General features: G+C 45.2%; 2 protein-coding genes across 2 annotated transcripts; one reads left to right on the top strand and one right to left on the bottom strand.

Annotated features, from left to right (window-relative positions):
* The first annotated feature begins 1,354 nt into the window (after positions 1-1,354).
* On the top strand, positions 1,355-11,177 carry rbm42 (RNA binding motif protein 42). The gene is made up of 12 exons (XM_079569836.1): positions 1,355-1,619; positions 2,042-2,098; positions 3,921-4,041; positions 4,131-4,200; positions 4,305-4,364; positions 4,432-4,559; positions 5,859-6,011; positions 6,156-6,299; positions 6,379-6,493; positions 8,106-8,203; positions 8,379-8,475; positions 11,001-11,177. The coding sequence occupies exons 2-12, from the start codon at positions 2,043-2,045 to the stop codon at positions 11,111-11,113; spliced, it is 1,155 nt and encodes a 384-aa protein (XP_079425962.1). The 5' UTR covers positions 1,355-1,619; position 2,042; the 3' UTR covers positions 11,114-11,177.
* A 166-nt stretch (positions 11,178-11,343) lies between these two features.
* Positions 11,344-20,559, bottom strand: ppox (protoporphyrinogen oxidase; the record flags this gene model as incomplete). The annotated part of the gene is made up of 12 exons (XM_079569806.1): positions 20,453-20,559; positions 20,151-20,285; positions 18,454-18,569; positions 18,157-18,289; positions 17,697-17,841; positions 17,149-17,342; positions 15,507-15,567; positions 15,279-15,403; positions 15,095-15,208; positions 14,873-15,022; positions 13,396-13,438; positions 11,344-11,480 (listed from the first exon to the last, which is right to left on the bottom strand). The coding sequence occupies exons 1-12, from the start codon at positions 20,543-20,545 to the stop codon at positions 11,344-11,346; spliced, it is 1,446 nt and encodes a 481-aa protein (XP_079425932.1). The 5' UTR covers positions 20,546-20,559.
* Between the last annotated feature and the right edge of the window lie 2,705 nt (positions 20,560-23,264).

Genomic DNA, 23,264 nt, shown 5'->3' with positions numbered 1-23,264 from the left:
AATGATTACAAAACGCTGAGCTGTTTGGACCTTGAACACATCACACACTTAATAGTAAAAATAAAAAGAAGTGAAAGCCCATATTTCAAACAAGAGGCTTCTGGCATTAATGTGCATTATTCTGTTTGTGTCAAATTTTTCGGTTTTTTTTTTGTCCATTTTTTTGTCACTTTTTGTCACTTTTTGGTCAAATTATTCGTATTTTTTCGTCAAATTCATATAACTTTTTTTGTCCATTTTTTCTCACTTTTTGGTCAAATTTTTGTCAATTTTTTGTCACTTTTTCGTCAGTTTTTTCTCACTTTTTTCCCCATTTTCATCCTTGTTTTCGTCTCAGTTTTGTTGCTATTTTCACACCTTTTTTCCAGAAGCTTTTAGATTGGGGTAAAGCTGGAGAAAAGGTGGGAGTTAAGGGGTTAACAATGAATATAAAGTTTAACAGTTAGAGCCACAACTACCAGCAGAGGTGGTCAGTACTCAGTTACATTTACTCAAGTACATGTAGCTTTTTGAAGTGACTGAACTTTTGCAGTAACTTGTGACACTGCGAGTAAATCTTTATCTGACAAATCTTCATTTTGACGTAAAATAGGTTTATTTAGTTACTTAATTATTCTCAGTTTTTATACTATTTTCTTTGTTTTGTTTTTTTACATAATTACAGGTTTTGTTTCTCATAATTTATGTCACGAAAGAAACATGAATCAAATAAATACTCGCAGTACTCAAGTAAAATTTTCTCCAAGAACTTTTTTACTCTTACTCGTGTAGATATTTGGGCCACTACTTTTTATTTGAACTTCAGGAAAATTATTTAAAGTTAATTTATTTAAAGTAGAAAGCTCATTTATTTATTTATTTATATTTATTTATGTATATTTTTAATGTATATTTGTTTATTTATATTTATTTATTTATTTATTTATTTATTTATTTATGTATATTTATTTATTTGTTTGTTTTTATTTATGTATGTATGTATGTATATTTATTTATGTATATTTATTTATTTATCTTTATTTATTTTGTATGTATATTTGTTTATTTATATTTATTTATTTATATTTATTTATTTATTTTTATTTATGTATATTTATTTATTTATATTCATTTATTTATGTATATTTATTTATTTTGTATTCATTTATATTTATTTATTTATTTATTTATATCTATTTATTTATGTATATTTATTTATTAATGAATATTTATATATTTATTTATGTATTTATTTATGTATATATATTTATTTATTTGTATTTATTTATTTATGTATATTTATTTATTGTGTTTTTTAAAGCGATCGCTTATATCCGGCAGGAGGCGCTCGTGTCACGTGTGGTGTCGCGGGCGCCGAAGAAGAAGAACAAACATGTCGTCCTTCTGAAGTCAACAAACATGCGAATAAGCTACAAACTCCGCTCGCCTCGACCAGTTTAACCTCTTAAACCTGAGCCGTTTCTCCTCATTTTCTGTTTTACGGCTTTACCCAAATCACAGAGTCATCAGCCGGCGCGGGTTTGTTCGGAACCGCGTTAGAGGAGCGATATTGTGCTAAAGCTAAAGCTAACGGCTAACCGCTTATAATCTCCACGGCTCTCTGTGTTTACGTCTGCCAGGTACGAGCTCTCTGTGATTTATTTATTTATTATTTTAACACAAATCCAGACCGTTCGCGTCAATGTTTCAGGACAGTCAGGTTTGTTTTGTAGCTTTTGTCAATAAAGCGGTAGTTTTAAGCTAATCGTGCTAATGTCTCCGAGCCAGAAGTAACTGTTCATATAAACCTTTGCTGATCTCACAGTGGAGGAATTCACTTGTTACATTGAGCTCAGAAACACTGAGGCTGTGCAGGATATACAGGAAATGTGCAAACACTTCAATAGTAAATAGAGGTGTCTTACAATGACTACCAAAAAGTATAAACAGTAAAAAATGAAACGGACTCTATTAAAAAGTGTCAGTGTTCGCAGTGCATGTTCAGTTCCACGTCTCTATAGTCTGCAGGTAAAGACTGATAATCTGTGTTGTTTTCCCTCAGGATGGCAGGGAAACTGGGCGAGGATCGGCTGAAGGAGATGGAGGCGGAGATGGCTCTGTGAGTTCATCAATACAGTGCAATAATACCTGATAAATACACAGATATATGTACCTAAACAGGGCCGGACCTCTGTGAATACGACTTTCAAATGCAACTGAATCATTTTAGCTTATTAGCAGAAAAATAAAAGCTTTTATAGAGTAATATATGCAGGTTAATCAATGCAGTAAAATATAAACATGCTGTGATATGACTAGACCAAGAAGTTTAGATGTTATGTTGGATTGTTTATTAGTATTTCATAAACACGACTTGTCTGTGTCCCAAATCTGAGGTAGAGAAGTTCAAATCGAACATTTGTTCTACTGACTGACTCACAATTACTAATATATTTTACACAATGTGAAACATTTTATGTTTGCGTTATTTATTATTATTTTTGTTCTTTCAAGACTGTTATTCTACTTCCACAATCCCAACATCTGCTGTAATCCAGACTTAGTTCATTGAACAATTATTTATTAACTATATGTATGTATGTATATTTTTTTGAAGAAGAAGTAGTTTGTGAAGGTGGCAGCCCGGTGTTGTTTAGGCCAGTGTTGTTTTCGTCGACGAAGACGATAACGATATCTTTTCGTTGACGCCCCTTTTTTTAATGCCGATAACGTAACGTTGACGAGCTAAAATTAGCTCTTTGGGGACGAGAACATGACGAGACGTTTACGAGTTTACGTCAATGAGACGAGACGAGACAAAAATGGGAGAAGGTTTTTCGTCAGATCGTTCACAAACAGAGTTTGTTCGCGGAGTGAGAGAACACACGGTAAACGTGACCCGGAGCGGCGCCGTGATGCGGCAGCGGCGCCTCTTTCTCTCTCTCCCCCCGTGGCGTGCGGTCACTGCTCACGTACTTCCTCCTCGGAGCGTCAAACACAGGGACTTTATTGTTTCTCAGGACAGTTTTCAATACCGTGGCGTATGAGCACAGAACGCACGTTGAGGTCGGCTACATATGTGCAGACAGCGCTGTTGGTAAAAAAATAAAAAAATAAATCTGGAAGCGATGGACGAAGAGAGCGGGCGCTTTTGGGAAAAGTCCTGTTCACAGTCGGCCGACCACTTCTGCCAGTGCCTATCGTGGTGTCATCTTTTGTCAAAAGCCAATAGAAGCTCTTATTTATCCCAATTTCCAAGACTTATTGAAATTAGTTATAACTTCTTATAATGAACTGGACGAAAACTTGACAAAACCCTTTTTAATTTTCGTCTGACTAAAACGTGACTAAAACGATCACATTTTGAAATGACTAAAATGTGACTAAACCTAAAAGCATTTTCATCCAAAAGACTAAGACTAAAACTAAAAGGGCCAAAAACAACACTGGTTTAGGCGGCCGTCTAAATAGGAAAGCGCTCCCTGACAGGTGAATCCTCCAGCCAGGTGATTCTGAACATCTGCCTGACTCCACATCTCGAGATGGTCCCGGGCGCAGCACTGTCACCGCCCCCTGCGCCGCACAGGTCGCTCCAGCGGTAACGAAGCTTGGGTCAAATGCAGAGGACGGGTTTCCCTAAAGGGAGAATAAAGTTCACCTTAACCTTCTGTCTGTATAGTTAAAATCTGCTGCTTAAGGCGACACAAGTTCAGCTGTGGCTGTACAGCTGTTTATACCACTACATCTGCTTTCTTCTAACATTACCGTTTGGTTGGTCCTTATGTTCAGGGTTGCATTTGGAAACTTCACTGTTTGTATTGAATCAGCTGGATTTCAACTCTGAAACGTATTTAAAACTAAACCAAAGAGAATTCTGCTGTATTTTGTCTCGTTGCTCTGTGTTGTTGTATTGTCTGCTGACCTGAAGCCTCTGTGTGTAGTTTCGAGCAGGAGGTCCTGGGCGGGCCGGTCTCAGGCGGTCCCGCTGTGATCGAGGCTGTGCCCATGGCCCTGGCGGTCCCCATGGTGCGGCCCATCATCGGCACCAACACCTACCAGCAGGTTAGTCCTCCACACGCTGTTCAGAGCCGACGCCTGAGCGGGGAATCAGCTCCAAACTTCACACTCTCCCCTCTCAACGCTGTGTTCAGGTGCAGCAGACCCTGGACGCCAGAGCCGCTGGGTTTGTGGGACCTCCGACCCCTGCCTTTGTGTCTCCAGGTACCCCCCTTATCAATCCTCTTTAAATCACATCATAACGCTCACTCTTGAAGCTGTCCTTTGTTGACGTGTCTGGGCATTGACCTGTGCCCCCGTGTGTCCAGTGCGGCCCCCTCCCCCGATGATGCGACCCGCCTTCGTGCCCCACATCCTGCAGCGTCCCGGTGAGTGATCGAGCCGTCGCGCCGGCGCCTCCGAGGGCTTGTTCTGAATAACTGTGCTCTGTTGTAGGAACCAGGCTGCCCATGGCCCCGCCCCTGCCCCGCCCCCCTCCACCCCCGCCCATGATGGTGCCCCCTCCTCTGCAGGGCCAGCCGCAGGTGTCGCAGCCCATCCAGCACATGAACGTCGCACCTGTGGTAACTTCGACTATTACCTTTTATTTTAACCCCTTAACTCCCGCCTGAACCGAGCACATTTTCTCCAGTTTAGCTTTACCCCAATCCAAAAGCTTCTGGGAAAAAGGTGAGAAAAAGCAACAAAACTGAGACGAAAACAATGATGGAAATGTGACCAAAAAGCGAGAAAACATTGACAAAAAAGTGACGAAAAATTGATGAAAATGTGACAAAAAATGACAAAAATTTGATTGAAAAAAAAATGTGAAAAAAAAGACACAAGTGTGACAAAAATTGACAAAAAATGACAAAAATCTGACAAAAATGACACAAATTTGATTTAAAAAAATGACAAAAAAATGTCAAAAATGTGATAAAAATTTGACAAAAAAATGACAAAAAAAGACAAAAATATGACAAAAATGACACAAATTTGATTTAAAAAAATGACAAAAATGTGACAAAAAATGACACAAAAATATGACAAAAAATGACACAATTTTGATTAAAAAAAATGGCCAAAATGTGACAAAAATGTGATAAAAATTTGACCAAAAAATGACAAAAAAAGACAAAAATATGACAAAAATGACACAAATTTGATTTAAAAAAAAGCCCAAAAAAATGTCCAAAATGTGACAAAAAATGACACAAAAATATGACAAAAATGACACAAATTTGATTAAAAAAAATGGCCAAAATGTGACAAAAATGTGATAAAAATTTGACCAAAAAATGACAAAAAAAGACAAAAATATGACTAAAAATGACACAAATTTGATTAAAAAAAAAAAGGCCAAAAAAATGTCCAAAATATGACAAAAATATGATAAAAATTTGACAAAAAAAATGGCCAAAAAATGACAAAAAAAAATGACTAAAAATGCGACAGAAATGTGGCAAAAAATTACAAAAACTTCATATGAAAAATGACGAAAAAATGACAAAAAATTGGTTACAAAAATGACTAAAAAATTTCTAAAATGTGATAAAAAATTGACTAAAATGAGTTGAATGACGTGAGGAAAAAGATCCTCTCGGTTCAGGCGGGAGTTAAGAGGTTAAGCTCCTTCACAAAACAACAGCAGCAGATATTATAGTTTCAGCTCCATCTGATTCTAAAGGCCTTTCAGGACCTCAGATCCACAGCAAATCTGATCCAGACTCTCAAAAATACCTGGACTGGCCACCGATCCCGAGCACCGGATCAGGACATCACTAACTACTACTAGTCTTCTCTTCTAACTTACTCCTTTACTCCTTTACTTACTCGAGCTGTGGTGTGTTGTGAAGTTCTCATCCGGCCGTGTCTCCTCTCAGGTCAGGGACATGATGTCGCCCGTGGGTGAGAGCAGCGGCCCGTCTGTGGCCTCCAACAGCGCCCCCGTCATCCAGGCTGCCCCCACCGTCTACTCCGCCCCCCCCGCCACCATCCAGCGCAAACCGGAGCGGATGCAGAGGCAGGCGCGCATGGTGAGTCTGGAGATTTAACTCAACAATCCTGGCAGTTCCCTGAAAACATGTGAAACCCCACTCAAATGTGGAAACTGCCTACAGATTATAGACGTAGATTATTCCAACATGGGGTGTTTACGGCTGAGGCTCTGCTCGTTACAGGAGGAGCTGGCGGCGCGTGTGGCGGAGCAGCAGGCGGCCATCATAGCCGCCGGACTCCTGGACAAGAAGGAAACAGAGGAGAGCCTCAGCAGCAGCAGCTCGATGAGAGCCAGCAGATCAGAGCCAGAGCCTCACCACGCTGAGGTGACTGATCTCTCCTGAAGCAGACGCAGACGCAGATGCAGACGCAGACAGAGAGCTAACGCTGTTGTTTGTGGAGCAGGTGGAGAGCGTGTCTGAGGACAAGAGGAAGCCCAAGTCGGAGAAGATGAAGAAGTGTATCCGCACAGCCGCAGGCACCACATGGGAGGACGCCTCTCTGCTGGAGTGGGAACCAGGTACGACCCTAAGGTCAGAGGGCGGGGCTCCTAACCAGGTACAGCCCTGAGCTCAGAGGGCGGAGCTCCAGACCAGGTACAGCCCTGAGCTCAGAGGGCGGAGCTCCAGACCAGGTACGACCCTGAGCTCAGAGGGCGGAGCTCCAGACCAGGTACGACCCTGAGCTCAGAGGGCGGAGCTCCAGACCAGGTACAGCCCTGAGCTCAGAGGGCGGAGCTCCAGACCAGGTACGACCCTGAGCTCAGAGGGCGGAGCTCCAGACCAGGTACAGCCCTGAGCTCAGATGGTGGAGCTCCAGACCAGGTACAGCCCTGTGCTCAGAGGGCGGAGCTCCTAACCAGGTACAGCCCTGAGCTCAGAGGGCGGAGCTCCAGACCAGGTACAGCCCTGAGCTCAGAGGGCGGAGCTCCTAACCAGGTACAGCCCTGAGCTCAGAGGGCGGAGCTCCAGACCAGGTACAGCCCTGAGCTCAGAGGGCGGAGCTCCAGACCAGGTACGACCCTGAGCTCAGAGGGCGGAGCTTCTAACCAGGTACAGCCCTGAGCTCAGATGGTGGAGCTCTAGACCAGGTACAGCCCTGAGCTCAGAGGGCGGAGCTCCAGACCAGGTACAGCCCTGAGCTCAGAGGGCGGAGCTCCTAACCAGGTACAGCCCTGAGCTCAGAGGGCGGAGCTCCAGACCAGGTACAGCCCTGAGCTCAGAGGGCGGAGCTCCAGACCAGGTACAGCCCTGAGCTCAGAGGGCGGAGCTCCTAACCAGGTACAGCCCTGAGCTCAGAGGGCGGAGCTCCAGACCAGGTACAGCCCTGAGCTCAGATGGTGGAGCTCTAGACCAGGTACAGCCCTGAGCTCAGATGGTGGAGCTCCAGACCAGGTACAGCCCTGAGCTCAGATGGTGGAGCTCCAGACCAGGTACAGCCCTGAGCTCAGAGGGCGGAGCTCCAGACCAGGTACAGCCCTGAGCTCAGATGGTGGAGCTCCAGACCAGGTACAGCCCTGAGCTCAGATGGTGGAGCTCCAGACCAGGTACAGCCCTGAGCTCAGAGGGCGGAGCTCCTAACCAGGTACAGCCCTGAGCTCAGAGGGCAGAGCTCCAGACCAGGTACAGCCCTGAGCTCAGAGGGCGGAGCTCCAGACCAGGTACAGCCCTGAGCTCAGAGGGCGGAGCTCCAGACCAGGTACAGCCCTGAGCTCAGAGGGAGGAGCTCCTGTACCGAGGGGTCGAGTATTTAGTTGACTGTGTCGTTGCACAGACCTGAGACGGCTCAAAGGGCGACTCTGTCATGTTCAGGTTTCTTCTCGCTCTGCTCTGCATTGAGGCGCTACTTTTAGACTCTTCTCATTTTCCTTCAGGCGAGCGGCCAAGGCCTCCACACACTCACACTCACTGATATAAGAAACCAAAGCTTCACTTCCCTGCCCTGGGTCTGCCTGCTACTACACTGCCCACACAGTTACACCAGCCACAACAATACCTGACTGTAAAGCACTAGAAACCAAGAAGAGGTGAAACTCTAAACTTGATCCTCAGGCAGGATTGTGATGTTGAGTCCTTTTAAGTTTGTTGCTTTGGCTCATTCTGCTTTTCCCCCCTTGTGTCCGTGCGTTCCAGACGATTTCCGGATCTTCTGCGGAGACCTGGGCAACGAGGTGAACGACGACATCCTGGCCCGAGCCTTCAGCAGATACCCGTCCTTCCTCAAAGCCAAGGTGCGCCTCGTCCTCTCGCTCCTCTCGCTCCTCTCGCTCCTCCCCCTCCTCCCCTGCTCCTCTTGCTCCTCCTGCTCCTCTCCTGCCCCTCCTCTCGCTCCTCTCGCTCCTCCCCCTCCTCCCCTGCTCCTCCCCTGCCCCTGACCCTGTGACTGTAACGCCTCTGCCCCTGCAGGTCGTCCGGGACAAGCGCACGGGGAAAACCAAAGGCTACGGCTTCGTCAGCTTCAAAGATCCGAACGACTACGTGCGAGCCATGCGCGAGATGAACGGTGAGCGTGAAGCACTTCCTTATGAGACTCACCGGATGATCGGTCATGAAAGAGGTGTCCACTTTAGGGTCAGCTATGTGGCAGGAGTTTGGAGCTCGTTTTCTCCCTTAAAGGAATAGGCCACCGTTTTTACATACTGAGATATGTTCTTACCTCACTTTAGCCGAGTTAATATATCCCCGTCTGGTCTTTGTCCATGCGCTCTGTCACGCAAACGGAGCACATACGCAGCCTCTCCCACATGTCATATAGCTCCAAAAAAGCTCACGATAGAAGCTACCAAGCTCTTCCACGTGTTCCCTATTTAAATAAAGTTACGTGAAGTGTTTTCATGCGAAGTGTATTCACACAGAAATGTAACATGTCGATTTTATAAGCAAATAAAAAGGGGGACTATATTGTGAGGCGTAATGATACGAGGAGTAAAACATCTGCGCAGTAACTCCTAAAGGTTATTGACGGAAGTGAGCGGAGGAAGTTTTTATATGACATGTGGGAGAGGCTGCGTATGTGCTCCGTTTGCCTGACAGAGCGCACGGACAAAGACCAGACGGGGATATATTAACTCGACTAAAGTGAGGTAAGAACATATCTCAGTATGTAAAAACGGTGGCCTATTCCTTTAACGTCTGAGCTTTAATCTCAAAGTCACACATAAACAAACTCACCCTTTACGATGCTCCTTTTATAACGTTTTGTCACATTTTATCACCAAATACAAAATACATTACACATCCAAATATGGTCATTTCCTTTGAGGGAGACAGTTTGGAACATTTTGGATTATTTTTATTTTTTAAGTTTAAAAAAAAAAAGAAAAATGTACATAAAAAATTAAAAGGTTGGAAAATTTGTGGACCTGGAAAAAACGATTGAAAAAAAAAGTGAAATTTGGAACATTTTGGATAATTTTTTTTTATATATTTGGAAGAAAAAAAATAATAATAATAAAATAATAAATTAAAAGGTTGGAAAATTTGTGGACATTTTGGAAAAGTAAAAAAAAAAAAAATTGAAAAAAAAAAAGAGTGAAGTTTGGAACATTTTGGATATATATCTTTTTTAATATTCAAAAAAAAATAATTAAAAGTTGGAAAATGTGTGGACCTTTTGGAAAAGTCAAAAAAAAAAAAAAGTAACGTTTTTTTGTTTTTTTGTGAAATGTCCTCCAACATGTCTGACGCTCCCTGGCCTTTCCCACGCTTATTCATTCACAAATACTGACATGTTCGGTATCCACGTGTAGCAGGAAAGGCTGTGACCGAGACGACGCTGTAATCCAAATATGGTCATTTCCTTTGTGGAAGACGGCAGCCAAACTGGAGGAAATGTGCTCGGTTAAGGCGGAGGTTAAGAGGTTTTAATACAGGTGAAACTTGGAATAAATTCATTTGTTTCTGTAATACAACTTAACCTCTTACCACCTGCCTAAACCGAATGCATTCTGTCCTCTGGCTATAGGCCTGTGTAACGCCTCATTTGAAAGCTAAGACCAACAAAACTGACCTTTTTCCTCACGTTGTTGCTGTGTTGTGTCACCTTTTGTATGTTTCTGTCACATTTTTGTTGAAATTTCGTCACTTTTTTGTTGCGTTTTTGTTGCACTTTTTTGTTGCGTTTTTGTTGCATTTTTTTCACATTTTTTTCAAATTTTTGTTGAAATTTCGTCACATTTTTCACATTTTTGTTGCATTTTTTTCACATTTTTGTTGCATTTTTTTTCACATTTTTTCCACATTTTTGTTGCATTTTTGTAGAAATTTCGTCACATTTTTGTTGCATTTTTGTTGCATTTTTTTCACATTTTTGTTGCATTTTTGTAGAAATTTCGTCACATTTTTGTTCCATTTTTGTTGAAATTTCGTCACATTTATGTCACATTTTTGTTGCATTTTTTTCACATTTTTGTTGCATTTTTGTAGAAATTTCGTCACATTTTTGTTCCATTTTTGTTGAAATTTCGTCACATTTATGTCACATTTTTGTTGCATTTTTTTCACATTTTTGTTGCATTTTTTTCACATTTTTGTTGCATTTTTTTCACATTTTTGTCACGTTTTTGTTGCATTTTTGTTGCGTTTGTTGCATTTTTTTCACATTTTTGTTGCATTTTTTTCACATTTTTGTTGTGTTTTTGTTGCATTTTTGTTGAAATTTCGTCACATTTTTGTCACATTTTTGTTGCGTTTTTGTTGAATTTTTGTCACATTTTTATTGAATTTTCGTCACTTTTTAGTTACGTTTTTGTCACATTTTTTTCAATTTTTTGTTGAATTTTTGTCACATTTTTGTCACATTTTTGTTGCATTTTTGTCACATTTTTTGTCACATTTTTGTCACATTTTTTGTCACATTTTTGTTGCATTTTTGTCACATTTTTTGTCACATTTTTGTTGCATTTTTGTCACATTTGTTGCATACAGTCTTTCATCTCCCTGCCTCCGGGTCAGAGTCACCAAGAACATGAGTCTACACCCCGTTCTCCTGGTGTATTTGCCCGTCCTGACGAGCCTCTCTGTCCTCAGGGAAGTACGTGGGCAGCCGTCCCATCAAGCTGAGGAAGAGCATGTGGAGGGACCGGAACATGGACGTCGTCCGCAAGAAGCAGAAGGAGAAGAAGAAGCTCGGGCTGCGATAATGTGTCAGTGTCTGTTCCAACGTGACTGTGTGTGTGAGTCTTAGGTCAATAAAATGCTCCTTTTATTATCACGCCTTTGTTTTGTTCACCTGGTGCAAAAAAAACGATTTAAATACACAAAATCCAACATTCAAGATCGTTCTTTATTAAAATACTTCACTTTGCAGCAGGTCGTTCAATCATTTACATAAAGTTAATAAAGTAAAAAACAGAAACACTTCTTTTCGACGTCACTGATCAGCTCCAAACAGCTTCTCCACAGCCGAGCGTCCACTGAAGATGACATCATTCACAGACACGCCGTCATAGGAGGAGCCGACCAGGGACAGCGGCAGGAGGCGGGACTTGATGAAGCCGCGCATTTGCTCTGAGGAGAGGGAGAGAGGAGGGTGAGGAGGATGAGGAGAGAGAGGAGAGGGGGAGAGAGAGAGAGAGGGGGGAGAGGAGCAGGTGAGGAGAGTGAGGAGCAGGTGAGGAGGGAGAGAGGAGCAGGTGAGGAGGGAGAGAGGAGCAGGTGAGGAGAGTGAGGAGCAGGTGAGGAGGGAGAGAGGAGCAGGTGAGGGAGAGAGGAGCAGGTGAGGAGGGAGAGAGGAGCAAGTGAGGAGGAGAGAGAGAGGAGGTGAGGGAGGAGAGAGGAGCAGGTGAGGAGGGAGAGAGGAGCAGGTGAGGAAGGAGAGGAGGGAGAGAGGAGCAGGTGAGGAGGGAGAGAGGAGCAAGTGAGGAGGAGAGAGAGAGGAGGTGAGGGAGGAGAGAGGAGCAGGTGAGGAGGGAGAGAGGAGCAGGTGAGGAGGGAGAGGAGGGAGAGAGGAGCAGGTGAGGAGGGAGAGGAGGGAGAGGAGGGAGAGAGGAGCAGGTGAGGAGGGAGAGAGGAGCAAGTGAGGAGGGAGAGGAGGGAGAGAGGAGCAGGTGGGGAGGGAGAGGAGGGAGAGAGGAGCAAGTGAGGAGGAGAGAGAGAGGTGGGTGAGGAGGGAGAGAGGTGGGTGAGGAGGGAGAGAGGTGGGTGAGAAGGGAGAGAGGTGGGTGAGGAGGGAGAGAGGTGGGTGAGGAGGGAGAGAGGTGGGTGAGGAGGGAGAGAGGTGGGTGAGGAGGAGGGAGAGAGGTGGGTGAGGAGGGAGAGAGGAGCAGGTGAGGAGGGAGAGAGGAGCAGGTGAGGAGGGAGAGAGGAGCAGGTGAGGAGGGAGAGAGGTGGGTGAGGAGGGAGAGAGGTGGGTGAGGAGGGAGAGAGGAGCAGGTGAGGAGGGAGAGAGGAGCAGGTGAGGAGGGAGAGAGGAGCAGGTGAGGAGGGAGAGAGGAGCAGGTGAGGAGGGAGAGAGGAGCAGGTGAGGGAGAGAGGAGCAGGTGAGGAGGGAGAGAGGAGCAGGTGAGGAGGGAGAGAGGAGCAGGTGAGGGAGAGAGGAGCAGGTGAGGAGGGAGAGAGGAGCAGGTGAGGAGGGAGAGAGGAGGGTGAGGAGTGAGGGAGGAGGGTGAGGAGGGAGAGAGGTGGGTGAGGAGGGAGAGAGGAGCAGGTGAGGAGGGAGAGAGGAGCAAGTGAGGAGGAGAGAGAGAGGAGGAGGGGGAGGAGAGAGAGGCAGGTGAGGGAGGGAGGAGCAGGTGAGGAGGGAAAGAGGAGCAGGTGAGGAGGGAGAGGAGGGTGAGGAGGAGGGAGAGAGGAGGGTGAGGAGGGAGAGAGAGGAGAGAGAGGAAGAGGGAGAGGAGAGAGAGGAGCAAGTGAAGAAAACAGATGCTACACAGCCTGACGGCCATGTTTTACCAAATTATTTAAACTAAAATACAATGAACTTCATAAACACAAGTTCTTCTTCTTCTTCTGTTCTTCTGGGATTTCCAAGGATCAGTTTTGTGGTTTAAAACTAGCTTAATGTTCAATCAGTTTTTGAAATTGAGCCGATCCCACACTGACCTGGGCTCGTTCTCGTGTTTTGTTTGGACCTTTGTCTTTCGATCATCTGGATTAAGAATCTGCTCACGCACAAACCTGTTCATTTGAGTTTATGACTTTATCTCCTTTCCTGCACTGCCCCCAACGATGTGAAGGGGGCGCTGTGTCTTTATACAACAATAGACAGTTTACATGTGAAGGGATGATTCAAAGGGAAAACTTTCTGGCCTAAACCGTCTTTTTGAGGATGAAATGTGAACGACAAATGTCTATAGTGCAAATTTAACAGAAGATGCTGTTACAGAAGCAGCGTTTTCTATTTTGGTGACGTTATATCGGAGTCTCTACAACCTGTTCCTCACCGCACGCCGCTCACTAGTTCACTGTATTTAAAAGGACTTACCGACTCTCCGGGCGTGTCCCTCGTAGTACTGAGGGATACAGTCCTGTCAGAGAAACACAAATCATAAAATCACATTCAATTCACAATGTTTTGAGTTAATCCTCAGGTTAATCTGGTTTAATTCCGTTTCTTCTTCTTCTGTGTCGGTGGAGCCCCAGTCAAAGTCCTAGACCTGTGTTTGGTTAATCTCAGACAAACTAAAAGCCCTCACATAAAGGTAAAGATGGTTTAAGTCTATTGTAAGCCGGTTATTTAACCCCGGGTCCAAGGCCGTGGGAACCCAGGGTGCTGAGGGCGCTGCAGCACCCCCCGGTGGATAGTTTGTGAACTGCAGGCAATATCAACCCCTTAACTCCCACCTGAACCGAGCACATTTTCTCCAGCTTCACCCCCAGTCCAAAAGCTTCTGGAAAAAAGGTGTGAAAATAGCAACAAAAAAGTGACGAAAAATTTATGAAAAATGTGACAAAAAATGACAAAAATGTGATAAAAATGTGACCAAAAATGTGACAAAAAATTGATTAAAAAAGACAAAAAATGTGACAAAAAATGTGACAAAAAATTGATTAAAAAAGACAAAAAATGTGTAGCCTGGCTAACACCAGACTAAAATCACAAGTGATATTTAGTCTGGGGACACCAATTCATTTTCTCGTAGGAGAGGTGTGGTTTACGATCGTCCATAGTCGTTTATTGGGCGATACGAAAAAAAAAAAAAAAGTCTCTCATGCGTCTGCACGAGGCCATGGCCAATCATATCATCGTATGAGATGACGTATGACGTACCCGCTGTAAACTTTTGAATATAAACTATTTAGAACAAGGTCTAAGCTTGATCAAAAAATACCATCGTGTCTGCTGCCGTCATGTTGGATCCGTAAATAAACTTTTTTTTTATTATCCGTAAATAAACTACAAGCTTCCATATATCGAATAGCGCGTCATCGTCTTGCCGTCCCTCCTCGCTCTGTGATTGGTTCCCAAATCCACCGGAGATTTGGCCATGGTCCCCAGGCTGTTGTGCAGTTCGAAATAATTCGAGCGCACACAGCAGCCTGGTGTTAGCCAGGTTAAAAAATGTGACAAAAAATGTGACAAAAAATGGATTAAAAAAGACAAAAAATGTGACAAAAAATTGATTAAAAAAGACAAAAAATATGACAAAAAGTGACAAAAATTTGACAAAAATGAGACGACTGCCCAACAAAAAAATGATGAAAAAAAATCTGATGTGAGGAAAGTTTGTAGGTCTTAGCTTTCAAAATAAGGGTGTTACACTGGCCTACAGGATTTGGGTAAAGCTGAACTGGAGAAAATGCTCTTGGTTCAGGCGAGGTTAATAAATTGGATTTATGCACAGAAAAAGTATTTTGGGGGTATATTTTGTCCCTCAGCACCCCCTAACTAAAATATCTTCCCACGGCTCTGCCCGGGTCGTGTTGTGCTGGTGTGTAAATGTAAAGCCTGTGTAAAGTACCCGATGCACTTCCACGCTGCTCCACCGGGGGCTCTGTTTGACGCCCAGGTGTCGTTCGACCGCGGACACGGCCCTGGAGACGAGCTCGTCCAGGCTCACGAGGTCCGGGTCCCCGAAGGCCTCGTGGAACCAGGCGCCGCCCAGCATCACCTGCCACACACCGGGGTTACACGCGGGTTTGGATACTCACGGGGGGGGGGGGGGGGGGGGGGGGGTGCTCACCGTCAGCCGGGTGCTCTCTCCCTCAGGGCTGTTGTGTTGAGGGAAGAACTCCGAGTCGTAGACGACGCCCAGCACCGCGGGGTCCTCTGAGGAGGGCAGCAGGTGACCGAAGCCCTGGGCACAGACCGGGACAGGCTCAGAACCTAAACCTTTCTCTGATACTCGTGCCCGGTCTCAGTCTTACCTGGACCGGCAGAACGGAGCCCTCGTACTCCAGGCTGACCACGGCCACGGACACGTAGGAGACCTGCTGCAGGAGCTCCACCAGAGGAGAGCAGGAGGAGGAGGAGGAGAGGGCGGCTCCCAGTGCTGGAGAAAAGACAAGATGTTACTGCACTGGAGGAGGAGGAGGAGAAGAAGGGGGAGCACAGGAGGAAGAGAGGAGGAGGAGCACGACCTGAGAGGAACCCACCTTTAGCAGGAAGAGCTGAGACGATGTGGTCGGCCGCCGTCTGCCCGTGCTCAGAGTGGATCTACGGGAGACACAGAGGGACAAACACAGAGTCAGAGGAGCCTGGTCTGACCTCAGGAGCTCCTGTGAAGAGGCTGATACACGGTGATGGTCTCCTGGAGCTCCAGAAACACGAACTTTGACACAGACTGGTACAGCTGTTTTTGACATGTGTAAAGTTTCACATTAAACTGGCCCTCGTTAAAGAGCCCTGGTCTGATGAGTCAGTCCTGGAGAAGGTTCTCTGATCTTTCTCCACAGAATCTTCCGTGTGCAGTTTACTCTTCTAAACGATAACACAGCTGCAGCAGAACAGTCTGAACGCTGTGATGGACCAGATGTTTCTGAATCAATACCGATACTTTAGGAGCCGATGCTGCTCATTTCTTATTTCAACATACATCTCAAAAACTGGTTATTGATTGACTGCGGAATTCTTCCGCAGTCAATTATTGGTTTTCATGTTCTTTATTATTATTCCTCTTCCATCTTTTTCCCGATTTTCTAGAGCTTTCAGCACCTTCATGCTTTGTGCAATTTATGCAAGTTATGCATCAAAATGTTCCGCATGTTGAGGAGAAGGTGCTGTTACTTTTGGGACTTCTGCAACTTATGGTTTTTCCGCAATCGGCCAAAATGTCGGAGATTTTTCCCATTGACTTATAATGGGGCTGCCGCAAATCCATGCTTTTCTGCACTTTTTTCTGCAATTTCTGCACTTTGTGCATGTTCAGCTTCTGCAACTTGTGGGTTTTGAGAAAAAATTGTCCTTCTGCAGTTTTCCAGTTTTTTTATACGAGAGTTTGAAATGTTTGCATTGGTGTGTATGGGGGAATCCAGCCAATGGGGAGACTCCAGGCCTTTCAGCCATTTGTGCAGCTTCTGCCAATCAAGCACTGAGGCCATTTCAACAGTTTGACCAGTTTATGGAAGTTTATGCATTATATTAACAATATATGCAAATTAACCACTTTATGCATTTTAAACCATTTATGCAACTTAAGAGTTTATGCCATTTAGGATTTATGAATTTTAAAGAGTTTATGCAATTTACATATTTTATGCAAATTAACCCATTCATTCATTTTACCACTTTATGCAGTTTATACAGTTTATGCAACATGACATTTTATGCATTTTACCAGTTTATGCAAATTAGATTATGCAAATTAAGCAATTTCTGCAATTTGAACAGTTTATGCAATTTCTGCATTCGCTTCCCGCAATTCCGCAGTCAATCGCAATGGCGCAGCCATTGCATTTCTAGTTTAATGTGTTATTAATATGTAAATTAAAATGATGTTACTTTAACTGGAAATATAGAATTACATAAACATTTGACAAACAGAACCTAAAACTAGAATAATAATAGTTTGCTTCAGTTCAATCCTCTGTTGCTGTCGAGCCGTTTGTCACAGAATGAAGACAATCGTCCTTTTGTGTTTATAACTGTGCCACGCCTTCGTTTTGCATATGCTAATTAGGATCAATATTTTTCACCCAGTATCGATACATGCGTGAGAAAAGCTTCACTAACAATCTGTGTCTGCGTCTGCGTCTGTAAATGTGAGTCTGCGTCTGGGTCTGCGTGTGTCTCTCTCACCGTCCACCCGGAGCCCGTCGGCTCCAGCCCTGTGACCGCGGCTCCTGTGAGCAGCTCCACGGAGCCGCTGTTCTCCAGGCTCCGCCCCAGAGCCTCGGGGAGGGACTGGACCCCCCTGCGCAGAGACCACTGGGCCCAGCGCTCCCTCTGGGCCCTCTGAGCCAGGGGCCCCGGGGCCACGTCCGCCCGGGGTCCTGCAGGACACGCACAGGTCAGTTATGTAGAAACCAGAGGACATGTTATTACGCATGTGCATCATGTTATTACACATGAGCCTATGATCATGTTATTACACATGTTATTACACATGTTATTACACACCTGTGCCCAGGATCATGTTATTACACATGTTATTACACCTGTGCATCATGTTATTACACATGTTATTACACATGTTATTACACATGTTATTACACATGTTATTACACATGTTATTACACATGTTATTACACATGTTATTACACCTGTGGTCAGGATCATGTTATTACACATGTTATTACACATGTTATTACACATGTTATTACACATGTTATTACACATGTTATTACCTGTGCCCAGGATCATGCCCAGGACGACGGAGCCGCGGTGTCGTTCCGCTCGGAGCAGGTCGGGGAAACAGGCGCCGACGCTCAGCCTCCGACAGTCTCCGGCGAACACGCCGCGGCACAGACTGTCCACCGCGATGTCGGCCAACTGCAAAACGGCACAACACGGTAACTGAGCTGCAAACAGGAAGTACTGAAACAGGAAGCACTGAAACAGGAAGTACTGAAACAGGAAGCACTGAAACAGGAAGTACTGAACAGGAAGCACTGAAACAGGAAGTACTGAAACAGGAAGTACTGAAACAGGAAGCACTGAAGCAGGAAGTACTGAAACAGGAAGTACTGAAACAGGAAGTACTGAAACAGGAAGCACTGAAACAGGAAGTACTGAAACAGGAAGTACTGAAACAGGAAGCACTGAAGCAGGAAGTACTGAAACAGGAAGTACTGAAACAGGAAGTACCTCTGGGCTGAAGCGGCGGCTAACGAAGGCGTGAATACTCTCGTCGTCTCGCTGATTCTTGGACACGAACATCTCTCTGAGCAGCAGAGGCAGCAGCGGCCGAGAGAACGGGGGCGTGGTCTTCAGGAGCCCGCTGTGCACATACACACGCATACATACACACATATACACACACACACACACACACACACACACACATATACACACACACGGGAAACACACACGCAGAACAAGCAGAAACAAGGCCGTTCAGGAAGAGCTCCTTTCCACCGTGATCCAGACGGAGCGGGTCCTAACCTGAGGCCCGCGGGCATCTTCCACAGCTGACCACGCACGAACAGGAAGCGGTTCTGCGACGCCACGTGGCTGTAGGTCACCGGGATGACCTCTGACCCCAACCCCAACTCCTCCACCTGCGCTCACAGCAGACGCGGTTAATGTCTCTGTGCAGGAAACAAAAACTGTCACAAAGTCCAGAGCCTCGTCTCTCTCAGCACGAATGTTCTCAGGTCACATGACCGTCCCGTAAAGGAAGAGGAGACAAAATTACAAACGATGAAACGACTTCAGCCACAAAGTGAATGTGTCGGGTTTGTGGATCCAGTCACTTTCCCGGGCGTGTCCTGAAGCGTCGCCACATCTTGGAAGGAGCTCCTGCCTGAAAACTAACTGCTGTTTTGGAGCTAACTAGTCCCTCTTAGCTCCTGCCGTGTCCTATGGGTCTTTAACTACACCCCATGGTCTCCGACAGCAAAGCAGTGGGTCCTATGTATTAATATTGCCTGCAGTTTGTAAACTTTCCACCAGGGGGAGCTGCAGCACCCTCAGGACCCTAGGTTCCCACGGCCTTGTACGACAGGATCTCCCCAGTATTTAAAGCCTATATCCAGCCCGTACACTTGAATAGAGGGACATTACTTGTGGCAAGTGGCTCTGCTAGGTTAGCCCTGTTAGCATGCTACGGCTAAAGCTCATTGTTGATGAAAAGTCTGCAATAAACCACAGATGTATCCAGCCCGACTCAGTGTGTGATCATCATAAAGGCTGCTCTATGTAATTACGGCTTTATTGATGTTATTAGTGCATAATACAGCGGTACCCAAAGTGGGGCCCGCGGCCAAATTTGGCCCACCGAAACAATTTTGTTGGCCCGCGAGAGTGACCTACTGTAGCGCTGCGTGTGGTAAATACTAACTCTCTTCCATTCATTCTCAATGGTAAATATGGATGAAGTTCACTTTTTGACCACCAGCGTCAAATTGGGGGCGCTGTTTCACTCCTTTCACAGAGTTAAGGAAACACTGTTGTGGTGTCTTGGTGTTTATCAATCACAGAGCTTTGTTGCATCAACTTTCACAGTTTTCCAACATTTATTGCAAAGGTTGTTGACATCAACATCAGTATATGTTAAAAATGACTTATAAAAGAATTGATGCTGAACTGACACTTTCGAAATAATCTAATGTGGCATTTTCTTTTAACGAGTTAACGAACGAGGTAAAGTTACTGAGCTGCTGTAGATACACGTGTTTTCTTTTGGTTAATGGTTGATTTTGTTCTACTAAAATTAGGCTTTTGCCAGAGTTACAATTTGTTTTTATATAGCATGTTATTTGCACAGGTAGAAACAAATGCAAATGTATGTGCTTTCGAAAACATTAAAAGTAAATAAAACAAAGTAGCTTTATAATTTGCAGTTATATGTGTTTTTCGTGCTTGACATCCCTGTGTTTGGCCCGAGACTCGCAGGCACTTTTTCATTTTGGCCTCGGAGACAAAAAGTTAGGGCACCCCTGGCATAATACTTGTTTTCACAGGATCAATCTGAGCTAGCAGCCGGTCTGCAGCTAACTCCGGATGCTAACCCTACCCTGTCGGTGGCTCCGCTCCAACGTCACTGTCAACAATCCCAACACTGGCGATACGGCGACACCTCGGCTCTTTCAGCTCAGCCCTGCTGTCGTGAGCAGCCTGTGTGTTGTCCAGAAACTCACCAGGTTGAGGGTGTTTCGTCCCACGGCTCCGACCGGACGCACCCCCCTGGGCCCCAGCTCAAACACGGCTCCGTCAGGCCTCCGATTGGACCACAGCCAGCCCCCGAGCCGCTCACTGCCTTCCAACAGCAGCACCTGCACACAGGGGTCACACAGGGGTCACACAGGGGTCACACGGGGGTCACACGGGGGTCACACGGGGGTCACACAGAGGTCACACACACACAGACACAGAATCTTCAGGTACAGAACATCCATCTAACACATAGTTTCTGTAAAAGAGGTTAAAGTTAGAGCCTCACCTTGGCGCCCGCCGCGCTCTTGCGGAGGTAATGCGCGGCTGCCAGGCCCCCGATGCCCCCGCCCAGCACTGCCACCCTGCCCAGTGTGCCCATGGTTCAGGAGGGAGCCCGGCCCTGGACACACAGACCAGCCTTTTATAATGAACATACAGCAACACATTAAAACCATACATTTAAACCAGGCTCGATCCAGTATTCACATTCTATACGTTTGTGTGAGGGTGAGGGGGGGGGGGGGGGTGAGGGGGTGAGGCAGGGTGCGCCGGACACTCCCTGGGGCAGATTATCAGCCTCCGTCAGCCTCACACTGACCACACAAACCCCCCCCAGGCTCCGCTCTCTGATGAACCGTCTGTACCTGGACTCAGAGTCGGCCTCTTCCAGGAGCAGCTGCCATGAGACACTTCACTGATCTGTCCAAGAACAACAGAGCGCGTGCGTCAGGGCTTTATTATTTACACACATTAAACAACAAAAGTGTGAGCCCCGTCATCATCTTGGAATATGCCCGAAATCAGCAGGTGGAATAACCTGGTTCATGGCAGTCTATGTTTATGTGACAATCTGAGTACAACATCTATATATAATCACTACATATACTAAATATCAAAATAAATCAATGAATTTTACGAGAAGTGTCATAATTTCGCTAAACAAGAGCAGCGGATATGATGATAATTATCTCCAAAGTGGCAGGTTTAAGGTCAACCCCGTCTCTCCCGAGCACGAGCGCCTCTGCCCCGGCTGTGACCCCCCCACTCCCACCCCCACCCCCCCGGGAACCACAAAAAAAACAACTTACATGGCGGGACAGGAGCGGGTCAGGAGCGGTTTCCAAACAGTCACAAAGTCCTGTCACTGAAGCTCCAGCATGTGCGGCTCAGTTCTTGTGTGTTATGTACTGAGGGGACACCGCGCATGCGCACAACAAGGCGGAAGTAATGAAACCGACTGTACTTTTCTTTTGTAAAAATAAAGCTTGTGTTACTTCTTTATCAACTTTATGAACCTCTTAACCCGCACCGGGACCGAGGGCATTTTCTCCAGTTACGCTTTACCCAAATGTAAACGCTCATGAGTTGTTGCCGCACTGTCGTCCCTTTTTTTGGCCGTATTTTTGAAATTTTTTCGTTACTTTTTTACTATTTTCTTTTTGTCACGCTTTTGTATTTTTAATAGTTTTTTGGTCACGTTTTGGGATTTTTTTTGTCACGTTTTGTAAAAAGAAAAAAGTCACGTTTTTGTAAACATTTTTGTCACGTTTTTGTATTTTTAATATTTTTTTGGTCACGTTTTGGGAATTTTTGTCACGTTTTATAACAAAAAAAGTCACGTTTAAAAAAAAAAAATTGTCACGTTTTTGGAATTTTTTGTCACGTTTTATAAAAAAAAAAGTCACGTTTTTTAAAAAAAATTGTCACGTTTTGGGAATTTTTAATACTTTTTTGGTCACGTTTTGGGATTTTTTTTGTCACGTTTTGTTAAAAAAAAAAAAAAAAAATCACGTTTTTGTTTAAAAAAAATCGCTTTTTTTGTCACGTTTTTGCATTTTTTTGTTACCATTTGTTTTGTTTTTTTGTTAGGTTTTTGGCGCTATTTTGTCACGTTTTTTTTGTTGCTACTTTTTGTTAAAAAAAAAAAAAAGATAAAAAAAGAAAGAAAAGTTTTTTGTTGCGTTTTTGGCGCTATTTAGACGCTTTTTTCAAGAAGCTGTTTTTTGGTCAAGGCCAAACTGGACAAACTGTGCTCGCTTCCGGCGGGAGTTAAGAGCTTTACCTGAAAGGCTGAAACCAACAGAGGAGTTGTTGAACCCTCTCCACAGTAAAATAATACAAATATAGTCAGGCTAACGGACTAATGAGCACTCGTCCAGCAGAAGATTGGATGTTTTCTGTTACAAAGTGACAGGTTTGAGATCCAGCTGAAGGACGTGATGTTCATTAATGCACTTTTTGTCCAGATGATTTATTCCGTTTATCAGTAAAGCTGAAGGACTTTCCACCTGTCAGCTTCATCTGCCGTCAGTGGTTTTTGGCACCACCTGGTGGAGCGTGCCTGTCAGCGCAGCTTCTTTTGTACATGTAGTTCCCTCATGAATCCATCAGGGGGCAGTCAGGGCACACTCAGAGTCTGACCTTTCCCTTTGCCTTCGAAACCTTAGACCTAAAGGCTGGAACCTGAACTACAAAGGCCTGAACTCCTGAATCAAGCGGAGAGACTTTACAAAGATATAGTTAAATAGATACAATAAACTTTATTAATAACAATAATTCAAAGCTTTCCTTGTAGACGGACGGCGTGTCTGAGGGGAACGACCTGGAGAACCGTCGTTTATCGTGGACCTCGTGGACTGGTGTGAGCGTAACCACCTGTGCTTGAGCACCAGTGACACGAAGGAGGTGGTGATGAACTTCAGGAGGAAGACACGACCACACACAGCGCTGAACATCCAGGGGAGGACATGGAGGAGGTGGACAGTTTCAAGTGGGTGTTCACCTCAATGAGCTTCCTTCGCAGGGTGGCTGGGCGCACCCATCACCCCCGGGAGGAGCTCGGAGTAGAGTCGCTGCTCCTTCACGTCTAAAGGAGCAGCTGAGGTGGCTCGGGCATCTGTTCCGGATACCTCCTGGTCGCCTTTTGCGGGAGGTGTTCCAGGCATGTCCTTTTGGGACAAGGCCTCGTAAAAGATGACCTGGTGTGGCCCCGGGGTCAGAACAGCTGGAGGACGTGTGAGTGAATCGGGAAGTCTGGGCGTCTCTGCTGAGATAACGCGGAAGAAAATGGATGGATGGATGGATGGGTTTGTGTTCAC

Source organism: Gobius niger, assembly GCF_951799975.1.
Source record: "Gobius niger genome assembly, chromosome: 13".
Lineage (NCBI taxonomy): Eukaryota > Metazoa > Chordata > Actinopteri > Gobiiformes > Gobiidae > Gobius > Gobius niger.
The sequence above is the reverse complement of the archived record's forward strand: the minus strand, read 5'-3'. Positions and strand labels throughout refer to the sequence as shown.